The following is a 27571-nucleotide window of genomic DNA, read 5'->3' as shown; positions in this document are numbered from 1 at the left end:
GAGAAACTTTTCACGTACCACCACGCATGCTCACAAACCCACAGCACCGAAACTGGTCCCCTAGAGGGCGCTACTGCGACACTTCTCAGTGAACGGAGAGACCGTATGGGGCTAAAACTACGGAAGGAAATTGGTGTATAAAGGTTTACAGACGCATATGAGATGATGTACAAGCATAAACCAAGATTTATTTAACCAAGTACACATTTTAATAACATATAATTATTTGCTAAAAATGTGAATGAACAAAAGCAGTTTTGTGGCTCTCAAGTTTGCTTAATGAAAAGAGAAAATTTCTGTATTAACTTGATAATAGTTTACGGTAGAGGGTTAAATGTAATGCATAGACCAGCACACGTCACCACCATTATTGTATATTGTCCTGGAAAGCCATTGGCAGATCATCCCCACCTACTATGGTATTAAAAACATATTTTTATGTCTGAGCTATATGATATTCTTGGTATCTTTAAAGGGAAAAGTTAACTGAAAGTTGCTTTTTGTGGCTTTGCAAGGTGAGATGGGGTCCTGGATTAAATACCAGGATGAAGCCGTAACAAAAGAAACCCAAACAAACCACTGCACACCTATTGTTTTCAAATTTTCATATTTTACTAAAACAAATTCAGAGCATTTTGTGTTTTAAGCAATGCTGGCTGCATTCATCAAAGTTAAAATCAAGAGACTTGCTGCTCTCTGGAAAACAGCAGGAGCTCTTCTCTTTCCTGCTGGAGTTCTTCCCATTTCTTCTGTAGTTCTTCCTTTTCCTTCTGCAGCTCCTCTCGCTGTCTACTTAAGTCGTTGGCTTCCTCCTGCTGTGCTTTCCTCAGAGACTCGATTTGCTCCCTCTCTGCTGCTGCCTCTCTGGCACTAGCTGCACGCAGCTTCTCCAGCAGCTCCCTCTGATGCTCCAGAGTCCGAGCCTCCTCCTTCTGCGTTCTCCTCAGAGCTTCTATCAGCTCTCTCTCCCTCTTGAGCGTACGCTTTTCTCCTTCAGACATCTTCAATGCACCTGCAAGAGGAGAAGGACTCAGGTTTAGGCTCATTACAGCCTCCAGCACAGTGGAAACCTGGAAAACAGGACTGAAGTGTCTTTTTAAGGGCTGCTACTGATTTTTCTTAATCAGAGGGAGTTATAACAGGTATTTGGAACAGATAAACATTTAAAGTAAAGAAAAAAAGAACAAAAAATAAGTCCTCAAAATATAGATTTATATATCAAATTGTGCCATAATTTGGAGTAATGACTATGGCACTTCAGTCTTGTAAAAAGGAAATTTCTCTAAACCAAAGAGTAGGGAGTGCAGACAGAGTAGTGGCTGCATCAGCACGAGCCCATTCGGTCTGCCTGTTCTTTTCTTCCTTTCTCTTCGGTTCAGAGTGTGAGCAATGGCACATTACACTCACTCACTCACTCACTCACACACACACGTATAAATACATGTATATATACACACACACACGTATAAATACATGTATATATACACACACACACGTATAAATACATGTATATATACACACACACACGTATAAATACATGTATATACACACACACATGTATAAATACATGTATATATACACACACACATATGTATAAATACATGTATATATATATATATATATATATATATATATATATATATATTTATTTATTTATTTATTTATTTATTGTGTGTATTGTGTGTATTCATCCTCTTAATTGAGAAAATTACTTTGAACACATTTACATGGAGAAACAGGACCATGCGACCACAAGCAGGGCTGACAGAGTGAAGCATTTAGAGGGAGAGATTTGTATCATAACCATTCCTGTAGACTGAGTGAAACAGCAGTGAGCTATAAAATCATACCTGGAGCCTGTCTCTGCTCTGACGTCTTGTTGTTGGCATGTGAGACCGGAGATGAGTTTAACGCCGGTAAACGCAGCCCATTGGACACCTGCTCTAACAGCAAGTTTGGGTGTCTCTTTGACATGTGTCGGTGCAGATTACTGGAGCTATTTTTCCCGCACTTCAGCTTCTTCGTGCAGATACGGCAACGAGCAGCGTTCAGGCTGTCCAAGCGCTCAAAGTGTCTCCAGATGGTACTGCGTAGTGGACGTCCTGCAGGAAGGTCGTCACTCCCCTCTGTGTGTGTTTGAGGTTCTGCTGGATTTCCGTGGGAAGTGTCTAAGATACCGTTGATAGCCACACTGTTATCGGTTTCATTCACCAGTGTTACTGTCTCAGAGTCTCTGTCCTTCGACAAGACTTCCACTGAAAAGAAAGAAAACATAGTTGTAATCACACAACTCATACCTCATGTCCTTAAATGGAACACCTGACTCCAGGTCGCCTTTAGAGAAGAAGTCACATTATAGCAGTTCACTTATTTTTCCAGATGTAGATGCACAGCTGTTTGTGTGTTATAAATTTGAGCCACTTAAGTTTGTGTGTATTGGTCACTCAGATAAAAAGGAGACCATATTATATGCATAATCAATGCCTAAATCCTTTCAAATGATTCTTTATTCTCCTTTTCATAGATACACATACATGAAAAGGTGTGACACTGGCAGCATCTGACCAATCACAAAGAGATATAAGACCACTGGGAGCATAGCGAGTGATCTTAGAAAGGAAAAATCAAACTAAACACTGGAAAACAATCCAGAACTTTAGCTACCTCCCTTGATACTGAAGAGGAAGATAAGCAAGGTGTTATCTCTTGTTTGTGTAGATGTGAAACTTTAATATGGCTGTCAAACAGCTTACCTTGAGCATCACTCTGCTCTGTCCCCCATAAGGCCTCATCGGACTCAGGGTTAGTGTTTGAGTCCTGTGAGGAGTTTAAGGGTGTTGGTGGGTACTGCTGGGTGGATAACAGCTCAGAGTACACCTTAGGATGTTTTGAGGACAAGTGTCGCCGCAGGTTGCTGACGCCACCACTTTCGACCAGCTTCTTCATGCAGATGCGACAACGAACGGCGTTCAGATTGTCCAAGCAATCAAAGTGTTTCCAGATCACGCTGCGATGTCGTGAACGTTTCACAGGGAGCTCATCACTTGTCTCCATTTGTGTTATTATTTCTGATGGACCCTCCTGTGGAAGGAGGTCATTCAAAGAAGAGCTGATTCCAGTTGTGTGTACTGCGGTGATGGTGCCACCCTCATCGTCCTCCAGTGCCACTTCCACTGAAGAAGAAAGAGGCAAAGTTACATTTAAGTGGTGAACATTCTGCTACATGATAATACTTAGTGACTGCTCAATACACATAGAATATGGTTTTCATCCTTAACTAACCCTAACCCTTTGGCGGCCTTTTTCTAAAACACTATACAGTATATCTACTTCTGTCCCCACAAAGCTGGGGTTCACTTTAGATGGTTTGACGAGCTGTACCGGAGCAGAACTGCTCTCCTTCCGCCCGATGGTGCTGGTCTTCCCCGGGGCCAGGTTTAGATCCGGGTCCGTTACTTCTCGTGGAGAGCTCGGTGGGATGCTTCACACGCAGGTGTCTCAGCATAGCAGTGGTGGAACCACAACCTTTTTTGAGCAAGTGACGAGCGCAGAGAAGACAACGGACAGACCGCGAGTCGTTGTTTTCGAAAAAACTCCAAACTACACTACTACGCGCCCGAACCATCGCGGTGGATACAGGTTGGCACTGCTGTGAATAAAGAGTCAAATGCCACGGCTCGGTACAGAACGAATAATTACTCTGCGGCTATCCGTACTATTAATGAAGTTTATTTGTTTTTGATGTGCTAGCCTAGCTGATACTACGCGCAGGCAGCATACGAAAATGTAATAGCCCTACGTCATATCCGGGGTATCAACCGTCGTCTTCCGCGGGACAACACTGGAAGCGACGTGGCGACCGGAGTCCATAGAAAGTGAATGACTTTCAGCGACTTTCAGCTACTAAAGGCGACAGAATAACCGCTGGCGACGCGAAGTGTTGCTTCCACGCGAACGACTGAAAAAAACTACCAATGAAAGCATGTCGCTACCGCTGCTGACCCGGTAGTAAATACGGAAGATGGTTACCTAGGCAGCCTCTACCGTCCACAAGCAACAGATTCATAGCGATTCGCGACAATTACAAGTAGACGTATCTTAAATGTTTACTAAACCCGACTCAAAAATTAGTTTATTTTTTAATTTTATTTAATATATTTTCTTATTATCATTATGAGGATATCTAGGAGATGCAGTGGACTTTTAAAAATCTGATTATTTAATCCGGTCGTGGAGAATAAGAGAATGCTGAAAGAATGAAAATTAAATAACCGAGTTAATAAAAACAATCAAACAAACAAACACTGAAACTAATTATTAAAAACTAAACTGCGTAGACAATAAAACGTAATGGAATCTAAATTTTACTGATAACATAAAGTTCAAAGGAAATAATACTATAAATATAAACTAGCTATCATGATAACTCTATGATGTAGCTGTTTACACGTTCACCTAACAAATAAAAGATCCCCGGTTTGATCCTGGGGGCAGACACATATCCCTTTGGAGGGCATACAATGTAAAAATTAACAAAATCAAAGCATGTGGAACTGCCCTAATGTGGTGGCCCCTTGTGAGTAAGGAATTAGCTTTATATCTCTATGACTACACAATAGGTGTGCTCGAGTATACTTGTGAAAATGAGAGCTCTTTTTTTTTTTTGCCTGTCCCGTTTGGCTCTTTTGCCATCAGAATTGTCTAAAGGCAAAGAAAGATGCCCAACGGATTTACTTTACCAAATTGACCATCCCAGCCTTGCCGTAATGGTCCATTTGATTCACCTTTTATTGTTTCTTTTATTTTCACTTACTGAATACGGGACAGACTTGACTGGGGGAAAGAAGGGGAGAAAGAAAGAGGGAAAGAGAAACAGCTGAGAAGAGGGACGGGGGAGAAGGGCAAAAGACAAAAACCAACAGAACGGGCAGAGAAGAAAAAAATGCATATATCAATCACCTGGGTCACCTGCTGAGAAAGAAAAAAGAAAACAAGCAGAAGAGAACAAGAGCAACAGAACAAACAACACCACAATGATACATGGGAATACGACAGCAAATACCAAACACTAAACACCACTGTGCAGCACACAAGACCAACAGAACACAGTGTGCCCTGAGGTAGGAGCCAAAAAGGGTGCAGTTTGTGGGTGTGATCACCCGTGTGTACACCTGTGAGCATGGATGCGCTTGTTTTTTGTTTTTTAAAAGGTTCCTTCTTGTAATAATCTGCTAGAGGGTGTGGGGGGGCCACAGCCCCGTCCTCCAGGGCATGAAGCAGGTATGGAGGAGATCAAAACTCCAGACATCCAGAGGCCCCCAGAACACAAGAGACCAAGGAAGACCAACAGAGGGGCAGCCGCGCCACTGTCCCAGAAAGAGCTGAGGAGAGTCCCAGATGAGGGCTCACTCAGCAGCCGCGGAGCAGAAGCCAGGGGGGGGGGGGGGGGGGGGGGGGGGGGGTTGCAGTGACGCGCCCGTGAGCTCCGCCGGCAGCCAGCCGCGCCTGAGTGACCGAGCCCCAGGCCGAGAGGCCGGGGGCACCCCACCTCCGATGTGGCCCGAGCGAGCCCCAGGCTCCAGGCCCCGATAAGCGGCCGCCAAGGAGTGAGCCGGTGTGTACCTGGACGCCCATCCCCGGACACAGAGAACCACCAACGCACCGATGTCTGAGGGGGTCCGCCACTGGCAGGGGAAGTGGTGGTAGGGGGAGATAGGCCTCCAAACCTTGGAGGGCCTGAGATGTCCCCAGAGAGGTGGCGCCTGACACCCAACCTGACATATAGACACAGACATACAGGCACACACAGATACAAACATCCATTCCCACCCTCATGCTCTCATATACACTTACTCCACACTCAACCAACGTGGAGACAAACAAGCCTCGTCTGCACCCTGGTGACATACCCCTACTCCAAGGTCCTGCATGTGTGGGTGGTTGTGGTGGAGCGGGAAGAGGGAGGCAGCTGGAGATGGGGAGGGAAGGAAGGGAGGGGCAAGTGACCCCTCCCTGGGGCCAGCTCCCCCGCTGACCCCAGTAGGCACCCCCATACTCCGCGACCCGCCAGGGAAAGGGGGCCCAGGCCCATCCAGACCGGGGCCCAGTGCAGCAGCGCCTCCCGGCCCCACAGAGCCCGGGACAGTCCACCCAACCCCACCACAGAGAAAACTGCACCCACCCCACCATCCACTCATCAAATGAGAGCTCTTTAAAGGTGTTTGACATTTGACTCGAGTTTTAAAGATGTAGCCATGGAACTCTTGTAATTTCATGAGTGAATAAAGTTGGGTAGAACACAGATTTGAGTAAAGTATGGCAAAAGACTCATGCCCTGCACTTGCTAGAATTAGTATAGATCAATGGAATGGTTTTCTCTTACTGCAACAGTTTGATAATAATAAAAGATAAACTGGCATCTCTTAAATTGATTGTCTTTGGCATATTCTCACACTCCACATGTTCTCAAACAAGCTGGAGTGGCTGATGCTGTGCCATCAGATTACAGCACAATAATTCTAATGTAACCCTCACTTTATATGTTTTAGAGGAGCATCGAGGTTGATGGAGGGTTTTTTTTTCTTTTTCTATGCTTAGCTTGCCTTGCTTCTTCACAGTTAACACAATGAACAAACTCAGATTAGACAACAGGTGTTAAACAAAGGCAGCCGTTTTTATTAAAGGAAATATCCATCAAGCAGATGAGCATTACAGTTTCCCTACTTTAAAGCAACACATTAGTGCTTTAAAAAAAAAAAAAAAAAAACAGGTTTAAAAAGAAGTTCACAGGCTGAAAGCAAAAAATGGCAAACTTTCTCCACTTGAGCTTACAAATAAATACAAAAAGTGTTCTTCAGCGAGCTGGCTGGACACTACACGCATCACGCTGTTTATTAAATATGTGGCATCATGTTATTCTCAGTGCAAAAACAACAAAACAACTGTAGATAAGAAGATGATGATGAATGCTGGAATGTATTTTAGCAGTGTCAGATTATGGAACATCCTGCAGGCAAACGTGACATGCTTTGTGTTTTATAAAGACACTTAATGTAAACTCAACTTCCTGTTTTTGTAAAGCACTGTTGGGACACCATGAAGTAAGAGTGTAACGGGAATCTGTTTATATCTGCAGATCCTGCGTGGTGCTGAAGAAGGGGACAGACACGCCAGACCAAAGCAGTACACACCCCCTGTCACTTCCTGCCACACCAGCGTTAGCAACAGTGAAGCCACGATTTGTTAGGATAGTCAGCAGAAGTAAGAAGCAGTGAGTGACTACAACACCTGTGAAGCTTGTCTGGCTCGGAGCACATTTACACTTTCACACAGATCAAATCCAGTGATTTCACTCAATAAAAACATCAGTACAGTTTCTGAACGACTGGTGACCCCACATGTGTTTGGAAAAAAAAAAAAAAATCTACAATTTACTTCAGTGCTTAACAAATGTAAACACACCTTAAACACAAACTTTAAAACCACTCAGGCTTTGAATCCAATACATCTCAGAGTTTACCACTAAACACTGAATGCTATGAAGAGCCGGCTGCTACTATAATTTTCTGCTTTGCAGCCTGAAGGCTAGTAGAAGCTCTCTGGTTAAATGGATTATGATCAGTGTGAAGTGGAAATCAGGTGCCAAGAACATCTCCAAAACACTCCCTGAGACACAATCCAAATAATCAACTGACGTTTGATCTCAGCAGTCATTGTTTGCCCAAAACATCACAGAAGAAAACCAAAACGAACAAACAAACAGAGCATGTGAGAATGACTCCCCCTAAGCATCCTAGCTTTTATTTTCAATGTTGTTGTCATCTTATAATCTATTTAATAAATCCATGGACAGTATAAAAGATGGACATAGCTACTGTGATGCTCATAACAGCTTGCCAATCACAAGCTGCTAGCTAACCAGCATACCCTCAAAAATCTTTTTATCGGACACAAAGAATGACCAAAATTTAGAAAACAGACGTAATCATTTATTTAGTGTGACCCAAAATGAGTGACTCAACAGGAGAGTGTTTACACAGGTCAAATTCAATGGTCATTCCCCCCACAGTATTGCAGGTTTTGCCTTTAAAAATAATTCCGTTTATGGCACTTCTAGGCTGGCTTCAATTTTTAGACTTGAAAGCTTCGTTCATCTGTTATACTGTCTATGAAAATACACATCAAAATAAACTGGAAATACCAATTTAACATGGTGATAGTATTCCATAAGGTCTACATCCTTATGGAATACTATCAGTCCAAAATGGAAAAACAGGTGCTAAGCGTATGCACTAAAAACTCCCTGAGGCATAATTCAGTTATGTAACAGGACATGGCTGAGTCATCCATCCTAGAGTAGAGCTTTTATTTTGAATTTTTATAATGTACTTTGGTAAAACTGTGACTGCTGCTCTGTCTGTGCAGCAGGCAACCGTACACTTTCTACATCCTCTTTTCCAGCTTACAGGAGTAATAGTTCAGTATACATTTACAGTGGGGAATTCAGGGGCATTGCTACAGACTGTTACTTTATTCTCTACATAGCTTATTTTACTCAATCCCTGGTATCATGCAAGTCATGGCCATTTTGTAACAAACACATTATTAAACCTCTTTTTTTTCAAATGTCTAAAATATACTTATTACATGGTGAAAAATAAAATAGAAAGTAAACTGAACACAGCTCCATTATACTTACTCTAATTTGAGTTCTATCAGAATCACAACGGGTCATTTGTTAGTCAAATCACGCGGCTGCTGTGATGGTCACAGTCATGGCTGAGGTAAACACTCCCTCTTTTACAGAAAGGTGCTGTTAGTGTACATTAACACCAATATATTTCCATTCAAACATATTAAAGTCTAAATTTTATCTACAGTAGAGAATCACATGGTGTTCCAGTTTCCCTATAGTAATACACAGCATCATTAATCACCTGAAAAATGGTGCTTGAACAAATCTTTCTGTAGCTACAGGCGTCAGCTGGTGAACTGCAACCAATATGCTGAAACTTACAGACCTGGATTTGCAAAGTGGGGGAAAGGATCCTTGACCCAGAGCTGAAGGCTCAACAAAATAACTATCCTAAAACTCTGCTGTACCATCAAAAAAGGGTGGATATACAAGCTGAGACTATTAATTCAGATAAAATAGGCATACTGTACCCATTAACCCCTCTCACGTTATCAGCAGGCCAAAACAATCTCAGATATGACTGAGACACTCTTTTCAATCTGCCCTGAAACCACTGACTTCTTGCAGGGTTCAATGAACTGTTCCTGCTGGTGCATGGTTTATTAGCCAGCGAGCCAGCCGGTGGTCATGGAAATATTAGACTCAGCTCAAACTCTCTGGTGATACCCAACCTTTAAAAGAAAAAACAACAACAACAAAAAATTAAAAACAATAACCAGAAAAAAAGGGATGTTCAGGGGTAATGCACTTATTCAGACTTCATAATTGTTTTCTTTCTATATTAATAAATCTAAAGAAACTGCTCATAAGTTGAAAACAAAAAAAAACCACCCAACAACCTAAAACCATTTTTTAAAATTAAAATCTACTATTGGCTAACAACTAATATAGGTCTAGATCCTTTTTTAGCCGAAAATCTGAAATCATGACTCCACAACTTCAAGCTAAGAATGATAATCAAGGCAGCGTAAGGTGACTGTCGGTGGGACACAGGGAGCTTTTAACACGTTTAAATGAGCTTTACAGCTATGATAATGTTTTCTGTTGAGAATCAGAATAATAGAGCTGTGGTTTACAAATTTAGTGTACAAACAAATCACATCTGTGAGGGTTCAAGCATTCACAACACAGTCAAAAAAAAAAAAAAAAAAAAAAGAAGTTCAAATTGTGACAAGTGTGTTAAAAAAAAAACAAGCCAAGTAGTCATGTGTCACATAAAAGGTCGAAGCAGCGGACTTGAAACATTCAGAGCTCCGTTTTGTCAGACATGCAGTAGTCGCACTGGGTGAATTAACAGATCTAGTTTTTGTTTCTCTTGAGAGCCTCACACAGGTTCTGGTTTGGATCAGGTTCATGACTCATGATCTCAACACACTCCCATTCTCCGCTGCTGCTGGACCGCTTCACCGCCTCCACCACCGTCTGCACGTACAGACCGTCCTCAAACGTTGGTGCAGTGGCAACTGGTCCCCGTGCCCAACACCGGCGCTCCTCCTTAGCCTGAAAAGACTGCCTCAGCGCCTTCACCATGGAGCTCAGGCCCTGCAGGAGAGGCAGGGGCATTTCTTTTACCTCTGGTCCCACCCAGCCGTTGTCGCCTACCAACAGCTCCTCGCTTTTACTCCCGTTGCGTTGCCCATACAGTTCTGTCCCTCTGGCAATTAATCTCCCAGTGGATCCAACTACCATAACCTCATGTACAAACGACCCCGGCATATTGAAGTTTAGGGTCACAGTGCAGCACACGCTACTGGACCCTGTCCCACCCATCAACATTTGGAAGAAACAGAAATCGTCGCTGGTGACGCGGCGTATCCCTCGGATCAAACCGTTTTGCTGCACGAAGGTCCGCAGTAAACCATGCACGCGGTGTGCTCGTGTGCCAGACAGGTAACTCAAAAGGTCGATGATGGCGGAACCAACAGTGTGAAGACCGCCTCCTCCCATCAGCTCCTCGCAGGTCCAGCCGTACGACTGGTCCAGCAGGCTCGGACCATAGACTCGGACATCACACACCTGCAGTTCGCCCACATATCCCTCCACCAGCAGTTGGCGCATTGCAACAAAAGCTGGCAGGAAGCGCAGGGTGTTACCCATAATGCTGAGCAGCTGTGGGTAGTATCTGGCTGCAGTGACCATCTTGAATGAATCCACAGCAGTTGCAGCTTTCTCACACACGACATTCTTACCGATACCTGAAGACAGACGGAGATTGAGCAGTTATTAACTTACTGCACTGATCTTTGGCGTAGAGCCAATGAGAACAGATTTCACACAATTTATTTTATTTTATTTTTTACATAAGCTCAGATCTGCAGCAGTTTCAGTTCGGTGCATCTATCAGAGTGTGCATTTGATTGCTTTACTGTTCATTTACTCATTAGGTATGAATAAACCAAAATAATGTGATGGCATCTAGTGAGTGCAGCGTTTGTTATACATTTTAAATCAGACCTCACTAGCCGTTGGAATTGGTCCCATGGATTAGTCCCTCAGCAGGGAAACACTCAGGAAGTTGCAACTAAAACAGGAAACTGTGGTCAACGCTTAGGAATTCCATCAGATACAGAAAGCCCTGTATCAAGTCCCCTTTGATTGGGAAACCTTGTTGATTATATTTGCTTCAGTCTACTGCTGACAGAATTTTTCTTTCTTTTTTTTTTTTTAATTTGTAGCTACAATTGCTGTTGATCAAGGCTTTGATCACCATTAATCACACGTCAATAACAAACCCTGAAGAATACGTTACAGAGGAAATGCGTTTGAGATCTGACCTGCCACACCCAGCTGCTTCAGGGCACGAGCTGTTTGCATACACAGCTCTGAACTTTTCCACACCTCACCTGATGAAGCTGTATGTGACACAGCAAATGTTTAACATACAGGGAGTGCAGAATTATTAGGAAAGTTGTATTTTTGAGGAATAATTTTATTATTGAACAACAACCATGTTCTCAATGAACCCAAAAAACTCATTAATATCAAAGCTGAATGTTTTTGGAAGTAGTTTTTAGTTTTAGCTATTTTAGGGGGATATCTGTGTGTGCAGGTGACTATTACTGTGCATAATTATTAGGCAACTTAACAAAAAACAAATATATACCCATTTCAATCATTTATTTTTACCAGTGAAACCAATATAACATCTCCACATTCACAAATATACATTTCTGACATTCAAAAACAAAACAAAAACAAATCAGCGACCAATATAGCCACCTTTCTTTGCAAGGACACTCAAAAGCCTGCCATCCATGGATTCTGTCAGTGTTTTGATCTGTTCACCATCAACATTGCGTGCAGCAGCAACCACAGCCTCCCAGACACTGTTCAGAGAGGTGTACTGTTTTCCCTCCTTGTAAATCTCACATTTGATGATGGACCACAGGTTCTCAATGGGGTTCAGATCAGGTGAACAAGGTGGCCATGTCATTAGTTTTTCTTCATTTATACCCTTTCTTGCCAGCCACGCTGTGGAGTACTTGGACGCGTGTGATGGAGCATTGTCCTGCATGAAAATCATGTTTTTCTTGAAGGATGCAGACTTCTTCCTGTACCACTGCTTGAAGAAGGTGTCTTCCAGGAACTGGCAGTAGGACTGGGAGTTGAGCTTGACTCCATCCTCAACCTGAAAAGGCCCCACAAGCTCATCTTTGATGATACCAGCCCAAACCAGTACTCCACCTCCACCTTGCTGGCGTCTGAGTCGGACTGGAGCTCTCTGCCCTTTTACCAATCCAGCCACGGGCCCATCCATCTGGCCCATCAAGACTCACTCTCATTTCATCAGTCCATAAAACCTTAGAAAAACCAGTCTTGATTGAGTATTTCTTGGCCCAGTCTTGACGTTTCAGCTTGTGTGTCTTGTTCAGTGGTGGTCGTCTTTCAGCCTTTCTTACCTTGGCCATGTCTCTGAGTATTGCACACCTTGTGCTTTTGGGCACTCCAGTGATGTTGCAGCTCTGAAATATGGCCAAACTGGTGGCAAGTGGCATCTTGGCAGCTGCACGCTTGACTTTTCTCAGTTCATGGGCAGTTATTTTGCACCTTGGTTTTTCCACACGCTTCTTGCGACCCTGTTGACTATTTTGAATGAAACGCTTGATTGTTCGATGATCACGCTTCAGAAGCTTTGCAATTTTGAGACTGCTGCATCCCTCTGCAAGATATCTCACTATTTTTGACTTTTCTGAGCCTGTCAAGTCCTTCTTTTGACCCATTTTGCCAAAGGAAAGGACGTTGCCTAATAATTATGCACACCTGATATAGGGTGTTGATGTCATTAGACCACACCCCTTCTCATTACAGAGATGCACATCACCTAATATGCTTAATTGGTACACAGCAAAATCTCCAGTGTTAAATTAACACTGGAGAGTGTCTATATGGGTCCACACCTCTGAGTGTTAAATACAACACTGTTGAGTGTTAAATTAACACTTTTGACAGTGTTATATGTTTAAAAGTAACCTAGTCAGTTTTGATAAGATAAGATAGAACTTTATTAATCCCTCGGGTGGGTTCCTCTGGGAAATTCGACTTCCAAAAAAAAGCACAGCAACGACCGAAGTTACAGTTACAGAATTGTTTTTATATATATATATATATATATATATATATATATATATATAGAGACAAATATAAATAAAATATACAAAGGGGATAAATAGAATAAATAGGAATAAAAAATAAAAATACAAGTGAATTGCACATTTCAAGTATTGAGTCTATTGCACTGTTGACTATTTACAAAAAGTATTGCACAAGGTATTGTACAGTGAGGTGAAGAGGCACTACAGCTTAGTTGTTCCCCCCTCCTTTGTCCTCCTGTTTCCTGTTTCCCCTCCCTCTCCCCTCCAGAGAGGAGTTAAACAGTCTGATGGCGTGTGGGACAAAGGAGTTTTTAAGTCTGTTAGTTCTTGTCTTGGGGAGAAGCAACCTGTCACTGAACAGACTCTTCTGATTGTTTATGGCCGTGTGCAGAGGATGCCCAGCATTGTTCATAATGTCCAGCAGTTTTGAAGATTAACAAAGACTAACACTGAGCAGTGCTGATTTTCTAACACTGGAAAATAACTCAAAATGTTAGAAATATTCCAGTGTTAGAAAACCAGCACTGCTCAGTGTTAGTCTTTGTTAATCTTCAAAACTGACTAGGTTACTTTTAAACATATAACACTGTCAAAAGTGTTAATTTAACACTCAACAGTGTTGTATTTAACACTCAGAGGTGTGGACCCATATAGACACTCTCCAGTGTTAATTTAACACTGGAGATTTTGCTGTGTAGTAGGCTTTTGAGCCTATACAGCTTGGAGTAAGACAACATGCATGAAGAGGATGCCTAATAATTCTGCACTCCCTGTAGTCAGAATGGACACTGAACGATCTCCAGCCTACTGGGACAAACGGTGCGTGATGGTTGACTGTTCTCGTGTGGGAACAGCACACATAATTGTTTGGTGAAGTTCCAGCAAATGAGTGGGCACTCATGTATGCTGCTTCTTGCATGCTCTACCCAGGCAGTTCCCTTGCTTTAAACAAATGCAATATTTCCAGCAGTGAGAACGCATCTAAAGTAGACTATCACCTGGTGTGTGCTACATATGAGGTAGGGCAATTACCACACTGACAATCCATGGAGGTCATGTGTGAAAACAGCTACGGGTGCTAAATCGAAACCAGACCCAGAACTGAAACTTGAAGGGTTTCTATCTGACACATTTGGCTTGTGATGAAGCACAAAGATAAGTGGAGATACCCCCAGAGGAGCTGCATTAGGATTATAGTCATTACAGGTGGAAGCAACTAATAATACATTCCCCAAAATAACAGCAATATCATGATACTGAGTCCTACAGTTCTGGACACACTGTAAAACAAACATAGAAGATACATCAAATATCTGTATAACTAATAAAAAAAAATGTCCCTAATGAGGCTATCAGCAGTAATTATATATTTATTCGCCACACTGTGTGTGTAATCAATATTTTTCAGTTTAATTAGTGTGATTAATAATGCCACCGATGTGCTTTTCCCTGCTATCTGTGCTGTCTGCCATTTTCACTGTGTGAGTTTCTTCTTCACTGTAGCTTTGACTTGACCCTCAGTTGATTAATAAGTATCACCACAAGCAGGCATGAGGCACTGGTCAGTGTTTCAGAGCACTGCATGCTTTCATTAAAATTTTGTAATTTGGTACCAGAACACTGATAACATGAAAGCATTATTGCAAGAGGAAGAAATGTGCAATACTAACATGTGAATCTTAATATTTCAACCTTCATTTAGGGTGTTAACTCTTGAGATGATTTCTTTCATGACATACTAAATAGGGTTAGTGGTAGGAGAAACTGGAGGCCCTGTAGAAAGCCTGCACAAGAACAGGGAGATGATACAAACACTGTACGAAAGAGTGTTGCCTGGATTTGAACCCCTCATGCTGTGACAGTGCTAATAGCTCAGTCACTATGCTGCCAAACACACTGTGTTATATTATGTTATATTTGTGTTTATGGAGTCTTACCCAGTGCCTTGACTGCTATCTGCCTTGTCATGGATGGTGGAATATAGATGCAGACAAGGTCAACATCTTGATGCAGCAGGACGTCGTCAGATCGGCTGGTGTGAAATGGGATGCCGAGCTCCTTTGCCAAGCAGCATGCTTCCTCTTCGCTTCGCCCCCAGAGTGCATGAACCTCAAAGCCTTCAGCTTTTAGCAGTGGGACCAGCACTCGGGCCGTACTCCCCGTGCCAAACACACCGACTCCCGGCAGCATGGTAGAGCTGCTCAGTGGGACCCTATGTGTGAGCCATCGCCAGTCACTCCAGCATCTCAACAGCAAATCATCCACTAGCTTTTCAAGGCCTGTGCTGTTGATTTTAGCCTATAAAACAATTAACAATTGAACAGTTAAAGAGCGATCAACCTTTATCCAATAACATAACAAAATCCTGGGAAATAAAAAAGCTCTTTGTGAATGCAGCACTAAGAAATGAGAAGGAGTAGTGAATAAGTGCTTTACCCATTTATCCCAGCTTTGAGTGTATCTGCAGGTCTCATGAAAGTTCAGCCCAGTTTTTCTTATCAGACCTCTGTGACAGGCTCTCATGCCGTGTCCTGCCACATACTTAACATGCCTTTCCTTGTTCACACCCACTGAATGTCAATGTCATCTTTTGTCTTTCAACCAGGCTAAACATAAAAACCAGCAGCCAGAACAATCTAATTATTTATCGCTCACTTAATGTTGTTCTGAAAGTTATAAATCACCTGAACCAGTATGAGTTTACTCCCTTGTTTTCCTGATCTGGAATGATAATAGACTGGTGACTGATTTAAATAGCAGGCCATATCTACATTAAATACATATGCATAAAAATCAACTAAGCTGAAAAACATACACAAAAACACAAAAAACATATCCTTTTAATTCAGAGGTTTTCCAAAAACTTTATAATTCAAAGTAAAAAGTGAAATTGATTTATAAATATTAAATGAACTAAATGTACCACTACAAAGACTACAGTCTTTGGGGACTGAATGTGGACTCTTAGGGAGAAGTAAGGGGGGGGGGAAGGAAAAGAATATGCTGAGAGGAGAAACAGGAGAACAGCAGCTTTGGCTCAGGTATGAACTTCTCTCAAGCCATAAATTGCTGTACCTATTTTCCGTTTTCCTAGCAAAATATAAAGAAATGCGGGGTGTGTCCATATTTAGCACAGTGCTATATAGGTGAACAATGAGCAGGTCTATCTTGCTGACTCTCCCTGTGGCCATGATGACTGTACAACAGAAGGGTGACGGAGGAAAGTCTGCGTGCCCCTGCACCTGCATTACCCGTGCCACCTTTGGGAACCTTCTCTCGTTTAAACCGCATCCGCGCCAGGCTAAAGCAGCCGAATGCAGCTGAAGTCTCTCACACACCGACAACACTGGCAACTGAGCCGTGCCGTGCCGAGTCAGCTAGACAGATGAGATATCAAAGGCATGACACACGGACTCGTCGCTTTCTGAATCAGAAGTAGTAGCTCGGGATCAGACATATGTCATAAAACACTGCAAACTTCCTCAAAGTGACCACGTCTTCGTTTCAAACACGCGTACTGCTACAAGTGCACACACACCTACACACACAGTGAGCTAGCTAAACAGTCAGGTTATTGATAACGTTAGCTAGCACGTTCAGCTAGCTGGCCAGACAACCGCAGAGCGTGCACAAAAAACTCCCAGTAAACGCAGATATTTCTCGGGCTCACTGTTTAGCGTTAAAGTATCTACAAACGGGTATTATTTAAAACAAATCCCAAGTGAAAAGCAAGGAAACGTTAACTACCTACTGTATTTGGCAGCACAACATCAGCGACGTCGGAAGGTGTCGAGCCGGGCGCTGCCCAGTTGCTAATGGTAACTTCAGCAGCAACAGCAATACTGTGACGGGAACCGGACATACTAAAGCTGTGAAGATAGGTCACCGGCGGAAAATCAACACGGGGGACTCATAGGAAACACGTTATGTTTAAACACAAAGATACTAAAAGTTTCACAAAACCTTGCTTTTAAAGATATTTTTTATTAATGTATAAATACGTCTTACGAATAAAATATGTGCCCTTGCTGTTAAGGCATTACTTTAACTTTCAATAGTTTCCCCATGATTCAGTGCGCTACCTGTACAAATCCCTCAGTACGTCGACTAGTTTCACTCGTTTAATCTAAAAATTTTCAATTCAGTTTTATGTAAATCGCAACAACAGTTGCCTCAAAGCTTCTTCCAAGTGGGCAGTCGTCTACCCCAAAGCAGTTATCTCACTTGTTATTTTTAACCATTACCAAAACTCAAGGCGTAGCTACCACTCCAATCTAAATATATCGACAAAATAATTTGCTTGCTTTGAGACGAAATTAAGGTTTAAAACGGTTAAAAACTCTCTTAAAACTCTCTGAAAGTTATAGCCTAATTCTACCACGTTTGCTATTGCAGTGTTTTCCCTTGTATTTCAGTTACTTTAGTGACATCCCTCTCATATAATGTCTCCGGTTAAATGTATTTTGATAATTTATTCTGGTTAATTTTATTTGACAGTATTAGTTACAATTGCACAGATTTCACAGAAACAAACTCAAATATATATTCAATATTTGTTTGTGGAGAATCAATAGTGATTTTTGTTTGTTTTTGAATGGAGGGCCAGTAACATGTTTCAAATAACCAGATAAGTGCCCTGATGCAAGTATAATAGCAGGACCTTACTTACTGCAACACAGATACCATTTTAAATGTATCTTTTTTCCCTGATAAGAACCCATTGTTAACTCTTAGTTCATCTGTTGGCACCATGAGCAACACACTAGACTTTAAACTTGTAGAGGTGTGTGTGAGCGCTCATGTTTAATGCTGCTGTTGGCAGGGGTGACTTTGGTTTACATTCTTTTGCCTCAGCCTTTTCAAATACAATTTATTTTTAAAAATGCTTTTAAACTTTGGTGTTTACTTTGTGAAATGATGTTAGATGAATACGGTATGAGGTTTATTTGGCTACTACAGATTTACAGTGTGTAAATAATAAACTAAATCTGCAGAAATAGCTGTGTGATGATGATCAGAAAAGTGACACCTGCAGCGTCCAAATCCACAACCATCCAGCCAACCACTAAACCAGCCAAACACTAAACCAGCACAGGAGTGCAGGAAGAGTGATCTACAAGGCCATCAGGTGGATGATAATGGTTACTACCACCTGGACAGTGTGGCAGCTGACATGGAAAGATGAACAAACAATCCAAGGAAACAGACTGAAAATCAGTCTAACTTTAAATTAGTGAAAAATACCTGTTGATACCTTTTTTGAAATTCTCATAAAATACACACATGATATATCACCATGAGTAAAGTAAAGTAAAACACATCTGGATCACAAATCATCCAACATTCAATATTGTTCACTGATTTCACCATATTTGCATTACAGTGCAGAGGTTTGGGGCAATACTCATAAATGTTTGCTATCATCAATCTAGGTCCATAAGGATAATCCATAAAACTGGCTACAGAGATCATACAAATCCGCTATTCTTAAAATCAAAAATACCAAAATTCACAGACCTGGTTCATTTTCTCACAGTACAAATTATGTATAAAGTAATAAACGACCTACTTCCTGACAGTATTCTCAAATTGTTTTCTAAAAGGAAACAGGGATACAATTTGAAGGGGGAATTAAATTTAAAACATCCTTGTATCCGTATAACATGACAACGTTTTTGCATCTCTGTGTGTGGAGGGAGGCTGTGGAATAGAGTGAAGAACTGAAGCAATGTCCCAGCATGACTCAGTTCAAAATTGTGGTTTTTGCAAAGTAAAGGAAGGAGGTAGGGCTCTGATCGGGTGTTCTCACCCACTATTTTCACAACAGTGATGTGTATATATGTGTAGGTGCACAAGTATGTTTATATAAGTATATATTTAAAGTATAAATGTAAAAATATAAAAATAGATAAATAAATAAAAAACACATGTAACATGTAATGTAATTGTAATGAAGAATTTCTGATGGACAGGGAAACAGGAAGAAAAAGTGTAGACTATTAATTACTAAATAGTGAAAGGGGGTGGGATTAAATAAGATTATGCTTCTTCCTTTTTGAACATGTTATGAGTTATTTATAATTATTGTTTTTTGTTTTCCTTTTGTTTTGCTGTGTTTGTTTGTTTGTCTCTTTTTTCTGTTATTGTACTAATTTAACATGTTCAAAATAAAGATACAATACAATACAATACACCTTCTGTGGATGCTTATTAGATGTAAGTTGATTAGATATTTATACTGGTGGGGATGCACTGTTGCTATTATTAACGGTGATTTCACCCCAAAATATGACATTTACTGATGACAATGGCTGATTGTGTGATTAAGGGGGATAAAAGTTATAGGGTGAGACAGAGGCCTATGATCTGCTATAGCAACACCTAAAAGGGCAAGCCAAAAGAAAAAGCAGGACATTAAATTATTAGACTTGAATTTCATAAAATTGCTCCATCTAAAAAGTTTTTTATTCTCCATGGTTATTTCTGATTGCACATATGTATTAATCAAATTTTACACTATTGTTATTCTGTATTTGAAGTTTTCCCCCAATTAGACTTAGGTTGTTTTAATCAGTTAATCATCAGCTGTAACTGAAAACACCTTAGTTTGTGATTCTAAAAATTATTTTCCTTTGAGAAGAAAATAGAAGTCTGTCTGCATCTATATAAAAATATAATTGTTTTACATTAAAATACAGCGTTTGTTTTAAAAAGATCAATAATTAATTAAGTTATTTTGTTGTTTTTTAACACGTTGATAGTATTTTCTTTACACACACGCCTACTTGAACGGTGTCATTACACACACTGACCAGCAGAGGCGTTACATCACTAACGGTTATGGACAGGAAGCGCAAGGAATTGTGGGACTTTTAGTTCTCAGTGGTGGACGATTACCCTGATAACAGAGCTAAGAACAAGAAAATACATTTACCGTTGAAAATAAAACAGCATCCGTGAATTCATCATATGCAAGAGCTTCGTGTGCTCCGCGGCCGGCTAATCTCGGATGGATTTAGTCGTCGTACGAAGGAGAGCGCCTCACTTTTGCTAAAAAATAAACAGGAAGTTGTTAGCGTTGTGGGACGTGTAGTTCCGCTTGCAGGCCGCCGATCTTGATAACATAGCATAGAATAAAGAAACAAAAATAAAATAATCTTAAGTTCACCCGAAGGCCGCAGATTTAGCCTCGGCGCTGAAGTAAATATGCCTGGGTTCACCTGCTGTGTCCCCGGCTGCTACAACAACTCGCACCGGGACCGGGAACTGCGCTTCTACACGTTTCCTAAGGACACCGCTCTCAGAGAGCAGTGGCTGAGGAACATCTCCCGGGCCGGGGTCAGCGGCTGCTTCAGCACCTTCCAGCCGACTACGGGGCATCGAGTCTGCAGCGTGCATTTCGCCGGCGGGAGGAAAACCTACAGCATCCGGGTGCCGTCCCTCTTCCCTCTGCGAGGGGTGAATGAGCGCAGGAGTCGGCGGGGCAGAGGCAGGAAAGTATCCGCGGCGGTTCCCGCGCCCGCCGCAGCTGCGACCTCCGGAATTGTTGTCACCAGCTCCGTGCTGGGCAGCACCGCAGAAGGAGCCGAGGCCAACGCAGGCGGGGAAGCGAGCGACGACAGCATCACCGTGGTGCAGATTGGCCAAAACGGGGAGTACTTGGGCACCGCGCGACTGCCCGTCCAAACGGAGGGGACATCTTACACGGGGCAGGTCGGCGGTACAGCCGAGGTAACGGCTGGCGACTCACAGGTGGACACCTCATCCGCGGCGGCACCGGTGCAGTATGTCAGCGTGACCAGCAGCCCGCTGGACCACTCGTACTCTCTGACCACTGGCACCACGTCGGCCGAGCTACTGAGGAAGCTGAACGAGCAGCGGGACATCATCGCGCTCATGGAGGTAAAGATGAAGGAGATGAAGGCGACCATCCGCCAGCTCCGGGTGGCGGAGGCCAAGCTGCAAGAGGAAGTGCGGGAACGGGACCGGTTGCTGTACGGCCACACGGTGGCTGCTAACGTTCGGAAGAAAATCTGATGGGATGGGTGAACATCCCCGGAGACGAGCCGATATACAGACTCAGACTGACGGAGAGCAGATGGACAGCAGATCCAGCCCCGATTTCTACGAAACTGAGAGCGATGACAATTTATTTTCAAGTAGAGCTTATTTTTATTTTTATTTGCGTTTAAATTTTTTTGTAGGCTGGCTAGTTGATGTAGCTGATAGTAATAAACTTACTGCTAATCTAATTGAAACATGCACAGTCTGCCTCTGGTCTGCAGCCAAACCAAGATCACATGAATCCATTCAGACAAGACTCGTAGTTTGCACAGACTCACATTTCAGACTTATTTATGACGGGACAGACTGAGGGGACACCGGCGAAGGACATGCTCAAAACTGCCTAGCTGCATAAAATGTTTTTTGTCCTTAGGCTGTTTTTGTTTTGTTTTTCCAACAGAGTTTAGGAGCTCTTGTTGCAAAAAAAAAAGGATAACACCCCACAATAACATGCAAAAATGCGCCAAGATGAAGTATTTATAGGATTTTTTTTTTTTTACCAAAACACTAATCTTGGCCTGCTTAGGGTTGTAGTGAACTAAATAAAACTCTACCGCGACTGTTTCAGAGTTGCCTTTAAAGGTACCTTAAGATTATTTCCATTATTTTTGTTGCTAGAGGTATTTTTGCAACTGAGAAGAAGAAAAAAAGACTTGAAGAAATTCCTCAAAGCTTTAAAGGGCACTTAAAATTAATTCTTATTAAAGGATGCTTCTTGGGGACGTTTTTTCCCTAGTTTTGGGGGAAGCAGCACCTACTTCTTTTTCATTTTTTGGGTGTGATTTAAACATTTTACGTGCCTCTTCCCTATTCTTCACACAGATGTTTAGTTCCCACATATTTGTCCTGTTCATCAGTGTTTTAAGCACAGGCTATTACAAACATTTCATATTTTTGAAGCTGATCTGGCAGCTCATTGTTTAAGACTGGCAAGTTATTTCTCAAGCCAACAAGCATTTTGTCTCATAGCAGCATTTTAGAGACTTCTGGTGGGGGAGAAAGGATCTGACAGTGTTTCTGTTGTTTTCTTTTTAAACCTTCATTGATATTGGGGGGGGTGGAGGGGTTTGGCTCATGTGATCTCATCCCCGGACTGCGGTGAGGGGTTTATTTTAAAATGACATGAAGATTTGCAGTGGCTCTTGTAAGTAATATTACAAATTTTTTCAGCTGTGTTGAGTTGTGGACAAAATAATACAATTTGTATGAAATAAACTTATAAAAGACTTGTGTTGGAAACCTTACAGTTTACGATCGTCGCGTAAAGTGCAGTGATCTTAAAATTATTCACACCCAAAATTTAATTGGATTTGAATTTTCCCCCGAGTGGGTGACAGGTCTGGTCTGCCAGTTTACATCATCATCATCATTGTTTAGCACTAGTGGTGCCTTCACAGATGCACAGGATAGATAATCTGTGCAGATTAATAGCTCTGCATCATAGAGATGCTGACTTTGGGTCTACAAATCTCTCTTTAACTCACAGGATGCATAGTATTACTTCTATCAGGAAGTTAAAATTTTGAGGGGTCAGAAAACAGCTTTATATTTTACGTCATTGTCCAGGCTGGATCTCAAGAACATATTAGAGTTTTTGGATCTTCTTTGTGTGTTTTCCTTTCTTTTCATGTCAGAGTTTTAACTTGCTTTTGTGGCTCTGTTTATAAACCCGTGCTCTGACTGTTGTTTGAATCCAGCACCACCTGAAAACCTGAATGTGATGGCCATCTTTGGCCTGGTGAAATCATCTTTCTAATTACACTGTATGTTAAATTCTATTTCTAAATGTCTGAGAAGCTGTTTTTACCAACTTAGCTAAAGTGAGTGAGAAGTGTTTTTGGCCCCACAGTATTTTGTTGCTCTTCCCCAAAGTTTTACACAGTTTTTTGCTGGCATTACATTCAAAATAACAGAGATAGGACTTTATTTAAAAAAGAAATCACGAAGCTGAAATGCACGAAACTGAAATTTCTAATATAATATTGCACAAAGAAAACAAATGAAATGTTTTCTCGCTTAAATGTAATGAGTGCCTTCTGTTTACGGCTTACACTGAAACTGGGTTGTATAATGTCAGAACAAAAGATGAATTTTTTATATCTCTCTCTCTTTGCTAGTGTAAATAACAAGCCTAAACGGATTAAAGAACCAACTCACCAAAGAGAAATCACTCCTCAAAAAATGATCTCTAGTCGTATTTTGCTTCAGATTTACTAAATTATTAAATTAAGACCCAATTTGTCAATAAATGAGGATAATTACTAGAAAATAGTGGATTCAATTACACGTTCTGACTTCTTGCTTTAATGCAAATGTGATTTCATTTTTAAAACAGCAAAGTGTCATATTTTAGGTGACTGGAGGTCAAAGAAACTGATTCGTCATCTTGTCCAGTCCAGAGTTTCAGGACAGGAATAATCATCCTTACAGTCGGAGTCTGAAGCATGATTTTTACCCTCTAGATGGCGCTAGGATAAAAGCTTGAAGAAGAGAAGCTTCAGCTCCTCTCTTTATGACCTAATTTGCTTGATCTATCTATGTGTGTCTGCTGGCCAATCTGATGCTCATTTGCTTAATTGTTACAGATTTTAAGGAAGTGAAATGCTAATTATCTTAACACGAACATGTAATGCATGTAATGCAGTTCCACCGCTCACACTGGAATGGGTAATTTTTGAACACCTAATGTATTAATGTGAAACAGAGAAAGGGGGAGCGATGGATGAATGGATGGAGAGAGAGCATTGGAAAGAGCGAGGATCCAGATCCTAATCTCATCTGGATTTATCTTTTCTACTCCCTACAGTGTTGCGTAAGGCCTTAATCCAATGCTGTCAATCAAACTTACACAACTCTATCTTCCTTCTTGATGGCTGTTGCCGTTTACCACTGCAATCAGGCCAAATGACATCTTTTCAAGGCAGGTTTCATTGTTTAGGTACAACAATGAAAGCAACATGTGATTCTGAAATCCACTGAAATAAGACTTTCTGTATATAAACATGGAAAATCTTTGAAGTGTGTCAGAAAGGGTGCCTTTATTATAAGTAATCCAGGTCAAAGTTTATAGTTTTGCTGGTCATGATCTAAAAAAAATTAAGGAAGCAATGTTAGATTTATAGAAAAGAAAGTTGCATGACATCATTTTGCAATTTCCTATAGCTATATAATAATCCACCTGTATCTTTCAGTGTGTGAGTCTAGATCAGGCGGGGTCATCCTTGGACAGCTGACAGTCTGCAGGATTGCCATTTAAAAACTCTGTCATATCCTACTAATGCTGCTACTGCATATTTTGTTTTTAGTGTGAATACTTAGTGTGCTACATGTATATCAATATTCACATCTTGTGTATATTGTTTTACTTGTAAATTGAAATGCTTGAAACATTTTCTACACTATTAATTAGGCTTTCAGTTTCCTTTAGGAACATACTTTTTGATAATAACAATTACTGAATAATATTTAATTATTTTAATAATTCTTTTGACATTTTATATTGAGCTTCTATTCATCAGATTGTGTTTAAATACTTTGTGACACTTTAAAGCTTTGACTTCCTGTATTATTAAAAGAATAAGAAAAAACTACATTGTCCTTTTAAAACAAATCGAATAAGGAATATTATATCTGGAATCTTCTGCGACCATCGTCTCAACTGCTCATGACAAAGCAAATTGCAGCTCTCTGCAGAGCTGTCCAGGAAAACGCTGGTGGGATCATCACACAACAAGCTGGGTGTCCTGCGTGAGGCAAACAGGACAGTTTCGCAACAGCAAAGTAACCGTGCATGGATCACGGCTCTGAGCTAAGTGAAAGAAGAGGAGGAGGAAAACGGTCAGTGCAGCACTTCACAAAAGTTGTCAGCAGCAGTCCTCTTTGAGGAGAATCTCAGAACAAAAGTTGTTTTCAGTGTGGATTGGTTTTAATTTAAACATAAGGTCCAAACATTTAAATATAGCCTCAGGATAAACTGCAGCTGTTCAGGGGTGTGGCACAGGCCCGGCCCTAACCAATCTGGCGCCCTAGGCAAGATTTTAGGTGGCGCCCCCCTACATCGGCAGTGTAGTGTATGTACTCACAAGAAACCGAATAGCTTTGTCTTTGACCTTTTTTTTTTTACTTAAAGAAAGCAAATTCACAATCAGAATAATTAACAAGATAAAAAAATATATGAATAAATAAATGAATACAAAAAATAAAAAATGAGTATATGAAATACAATAAATTTTACATACATAAACACAATAAAACGTGTCAACAAGTTGGATAAAATAAATTAAAAATACAATATAAATAAGGCACTGCACAAAACAAGATATTAAATAAACCAGTATGACTTTAACAACTATATTACAAAAAAGGGGATCCTACAGAGTTCTCTAGTTGTGCTTTTTAATACTGCATTAACTAGAATGACTTACTGTACACCACCCCCTCTTCAACCTCACATCACCTGCTACAGCCTTACTCTCCTAGTCTTTCTTGCAGCAAAGTCATCTACAACATCATCATATGACAACTGATTTGAGACCACATGATTTATGCTTATGATGGAAAGTCCACTGAGACGTTCTTGCATCATAGTAGATCTCAGGTAGGTTTTAATGAGTTTGAGCTTAGAGAAGCTTCTTTCAGCAGCAGCCACTGTAACAGGAAGAGTGGCAAAGATTCTCAGAGCAACCCACATGTTGGGGTAAATTGCAAAGTAACAGTATAATATCATATGAGAATGTTATGTTATGATTATCTTTGACCGAATCACAGCAGTGCTCATATTAAAAAACAGCATTCCCTCTCATGTGATATTGCTTAATTAACATTAATGATGTGCACTTTAACAACTAGGCTTACAACTATAATATATACAGGGGTGGAAAAGTGACTATTACCTGCAGGGTAAACGTTAGCTAACCAGAAGGCAATAACAATGTAAACAAAAAACACCTGCTTAAAAGATGAATACAAATGAGGAATGGTGGGAAAGGTGGGAGTACTGTAATTACCTAACGTTACATTATTATTTTCCATAACAATTTAGCCCCCTCCACAATATTAACTGACGTTAAAACAGTTAACTAGCTATTTATTGATTAGCAATTAGCGAATCATGTAACATTAGCTTAATGCTAAAAATTTAGGTTACTATCACATTCAGACAAATAATTTCATGTAGGCTAACGTTACCTACCTCTGTCTTTTTCTCGTTTCTCCTCCTCTTCTTTTCTCTTTTTTCTTCCCTGGGCACCTGACAGTTTTGGCCGTTTTGACATCTTGTGTTGATTTTTTGATGTGGCGACGTTCAAAAGGAACCATGATACGGGAAGGGAGGGGGCGCACCGTGCGGGGAGGGGGGGGGGGGGGCGTAATGTTGTAACAAATAATATTTCTATTAAATAAGCTTTACTTTGCATTTTAATTAACGTGGGATTATTTTTTGTATTTAGAAATAATAGTACCAACTTTTTTTTTTTTTCAACATTTGTGGCACTGGCGTGGCGCCCCCTGATGGACGGCGCCCTTAGCATTTGCCTATACGGCCTATGCCACGGGCCGGTGTCGGTGTGGCATATTAGGACCCTGAGCACAGGGAAACTCCCGACACTGGCTGTATCCCAATTCAGGGTCTGCAGCCTTAAAGTACGCATTTCAAGGCCGATTACGTCACAGCGGCGCGCCGAAGGCTGTCCCAATTCAAAGGCTGCTCGAAATGCGGCCCTGAAATGCGTCCTTCTTTTCCCTGAATTTTAAGGCGGTGGCAGTGTAGACTTCGTGGCCCAACATATCCCAGAATGCATAGCGCGGCGGTGGGTGTGGATAATTTTGCCGAAAAAAAACGGCGGATGAGGGGCGGCCAAAGAGTAAACTTTAAGTACTGAATATAATGTCACCTATTTATGTGCAAATGTTTAATAACGAAGAACATTAAAACATTACTGTTGGCCACATGTCGGGAAAGTTATGTGACATTTGTACTAACTTGGTTTTAAAGCCTTTACTTTAAAATATACGCCGTTCAATAGCTGAGCTTAATCTTACAGAGAATGATCAAAGCTCATGTAGAAACAAACAAACAAATGAACAAAAGATTTTCTCCTTCATTTCTGTCAAACAAAGCTGTATGACACGTTTCCAGCTGTTAGTATCAAGACACGAGGACTAAACCCCAATTCAACCAGACCCAGAACTGATCCAGAATTAAAACAGGACTACAACAGTT

The 27571-nt window shown here is 41.2% G+C and overlaps 3 protein-coding genes across 6 annotated transcripts; 1 reads left to right on the top strand and 2 right to left on the bottom strand.

Moving 5' to 3' along the window:
* Positions 1–168: 168 nt before the first annotated feature.
* On the bottom strand, positions 169–4068 carry LOC146718621 (uncharacterized). Its single transcript, XM_085452945.1, has 4 exons — positions 3382–4068; positions 2754–3173; positions 1851–2255; positions 169–1012 (listed from the first exon to the last, which is right to left on the bottom strand). The coding sequence occupies exons 1-4, from the start codon at positions 3623–3625 to the stop codon at positions 678–680; spliced, it is 1404 nt and encodes a 467-aa protein (XP_085309071.1). The 5' UTR covers positions 3626–4068; the 3' UTR covers positions 169–677.
* A 2586-nt stretch (positions 4069–6654) lies between these two features.
* Positions 6655–26657, bottom strand: gfod2 (glucose-fructose oxidoreductase domain containing 2). Of its 4 annotated transcripts, XM_085452941.1 has the most exons (4): positions 20222–20281; positions 17039–17156; positions 15225–15585; positions 6655–10890 (listed from the first exon to the last, which is right to left on the bottom strand). In XM_085452941.1, the coding sequence occupies exons 1-4, from the start codon at positions 20254–20256 to the stop codon at positions 9995–9997; spliced, it is 1410 nt and encodes a 469-aa protein (XP_085309067.1). In that variant the 5' UTR covers positions 20257–20281; the 3' UTR covers positions 6655–9994. The 4 variants fall into 4 exon arrangements, with proteins under 4 accessions (XP_085309067.1, XP_085309070.1, XP_085309069.1 ...); XM_085452944.1 differs by lacking the exons at positions 17039–17156; positions 20222–20281 and adding an exon at positions 26543–26657; XM_085452943.1 differs by lacking the exon at positions 20222–20281 and having other exon boundaries at positions 17035–17097.
* On the top strand, positions 20327–22582 carry thap11 (THAP domain containing 11). Its single transcript, XM_085452965.1, has one exon. It carries the CDS (start codon positions 20494–20496, stop codon positions 21322–21324), a length of 831 nt encoding a protein of 276 aa, XP_085309091.1. The 5' UTR covers positions 20327–20493; the 3' UTR covers positions 21325–22582.
* Positions 26658–27571: the final 914 nt, after the last annotated feature.

Source organism: Copadichromis virginalis, linkage group LG1 (genome assembly GCF_057382275.1).
Source record: "Copadichromis virginalis isolate Kocher_CV1m ecotype Utaka linkage group LG1, C_Virginalis_male_GT1.1, whole genome shotgun sequence".
NCBI lineage: Eukaryota > Metazoa > Chordata > Actinopteri > Cichliformes > Cichlidae > Copadichromis > Copadichromis virginalis.
The sequence above is the reverse complement of the archived record's forward strand: the minus strand, read 5'-3'. Positions and strand labels throughout refer to the sequence as shown.

What these genes read in the sequence shown, in the direction of transcription:
- LOC146718621 (XM_085452945.1), bottom strand. Translation starts at nt 3,625, where the DNA reads ATGGTTCGGGCGCGTAGTAGTGTAGTTTGGAGTTTTTTCGAAAACAAC. An exon ending in AGAGCAGAGTGATGCTCAAG is followed by an intron (nt 2,256 to 2,753) that starts GTAAGCTGTTTG and finishes CTTTCTTTTCAG; the next exon opens with TGGAAGTCTTGTCGAAGGAC. An exon ending in AGAGCAGAGACAGGCTCCAG is followed by an intron (nt 1,013 to 1,850) that starts GTATGATTTTAT and finishes CTCCTCTTGCAG; the next exon opens with GTGCATTGAAGATGTCTGAA.
- gfod2 (XM_085452941.1), bottom strand. Translation starts at nt 20,256, where the DNA reads ATGATGAATTCACGGATGCTGTTTTATTTTCAACG. An exon ending in ATGCTGTTTTATTTTCAACG is followed by an intron (nt 17,157 to 20,221) that starts GTAAATGTATTT and finishes CTATCTTCACAG; the next exon opens with CTTTAGTATGTCCGGTTCCC. An exon ending in GATAGCAGTCAAGGCACTGG is followed by an intron (nt 10,891 to 15,224) that starts GTAAGACTCCAT and finishes GTCTGTCTTCAG; the next exon opens with GTATCGGTAAGAATGTCGTG.
- thap11 (XM_085452965.1), top strand. Translation starts at nt 20,494, where the DNA reads ATGCCTGGGTTCACCTGCTGTGTCCCCGGCTGCTACAACAACTCGCAC.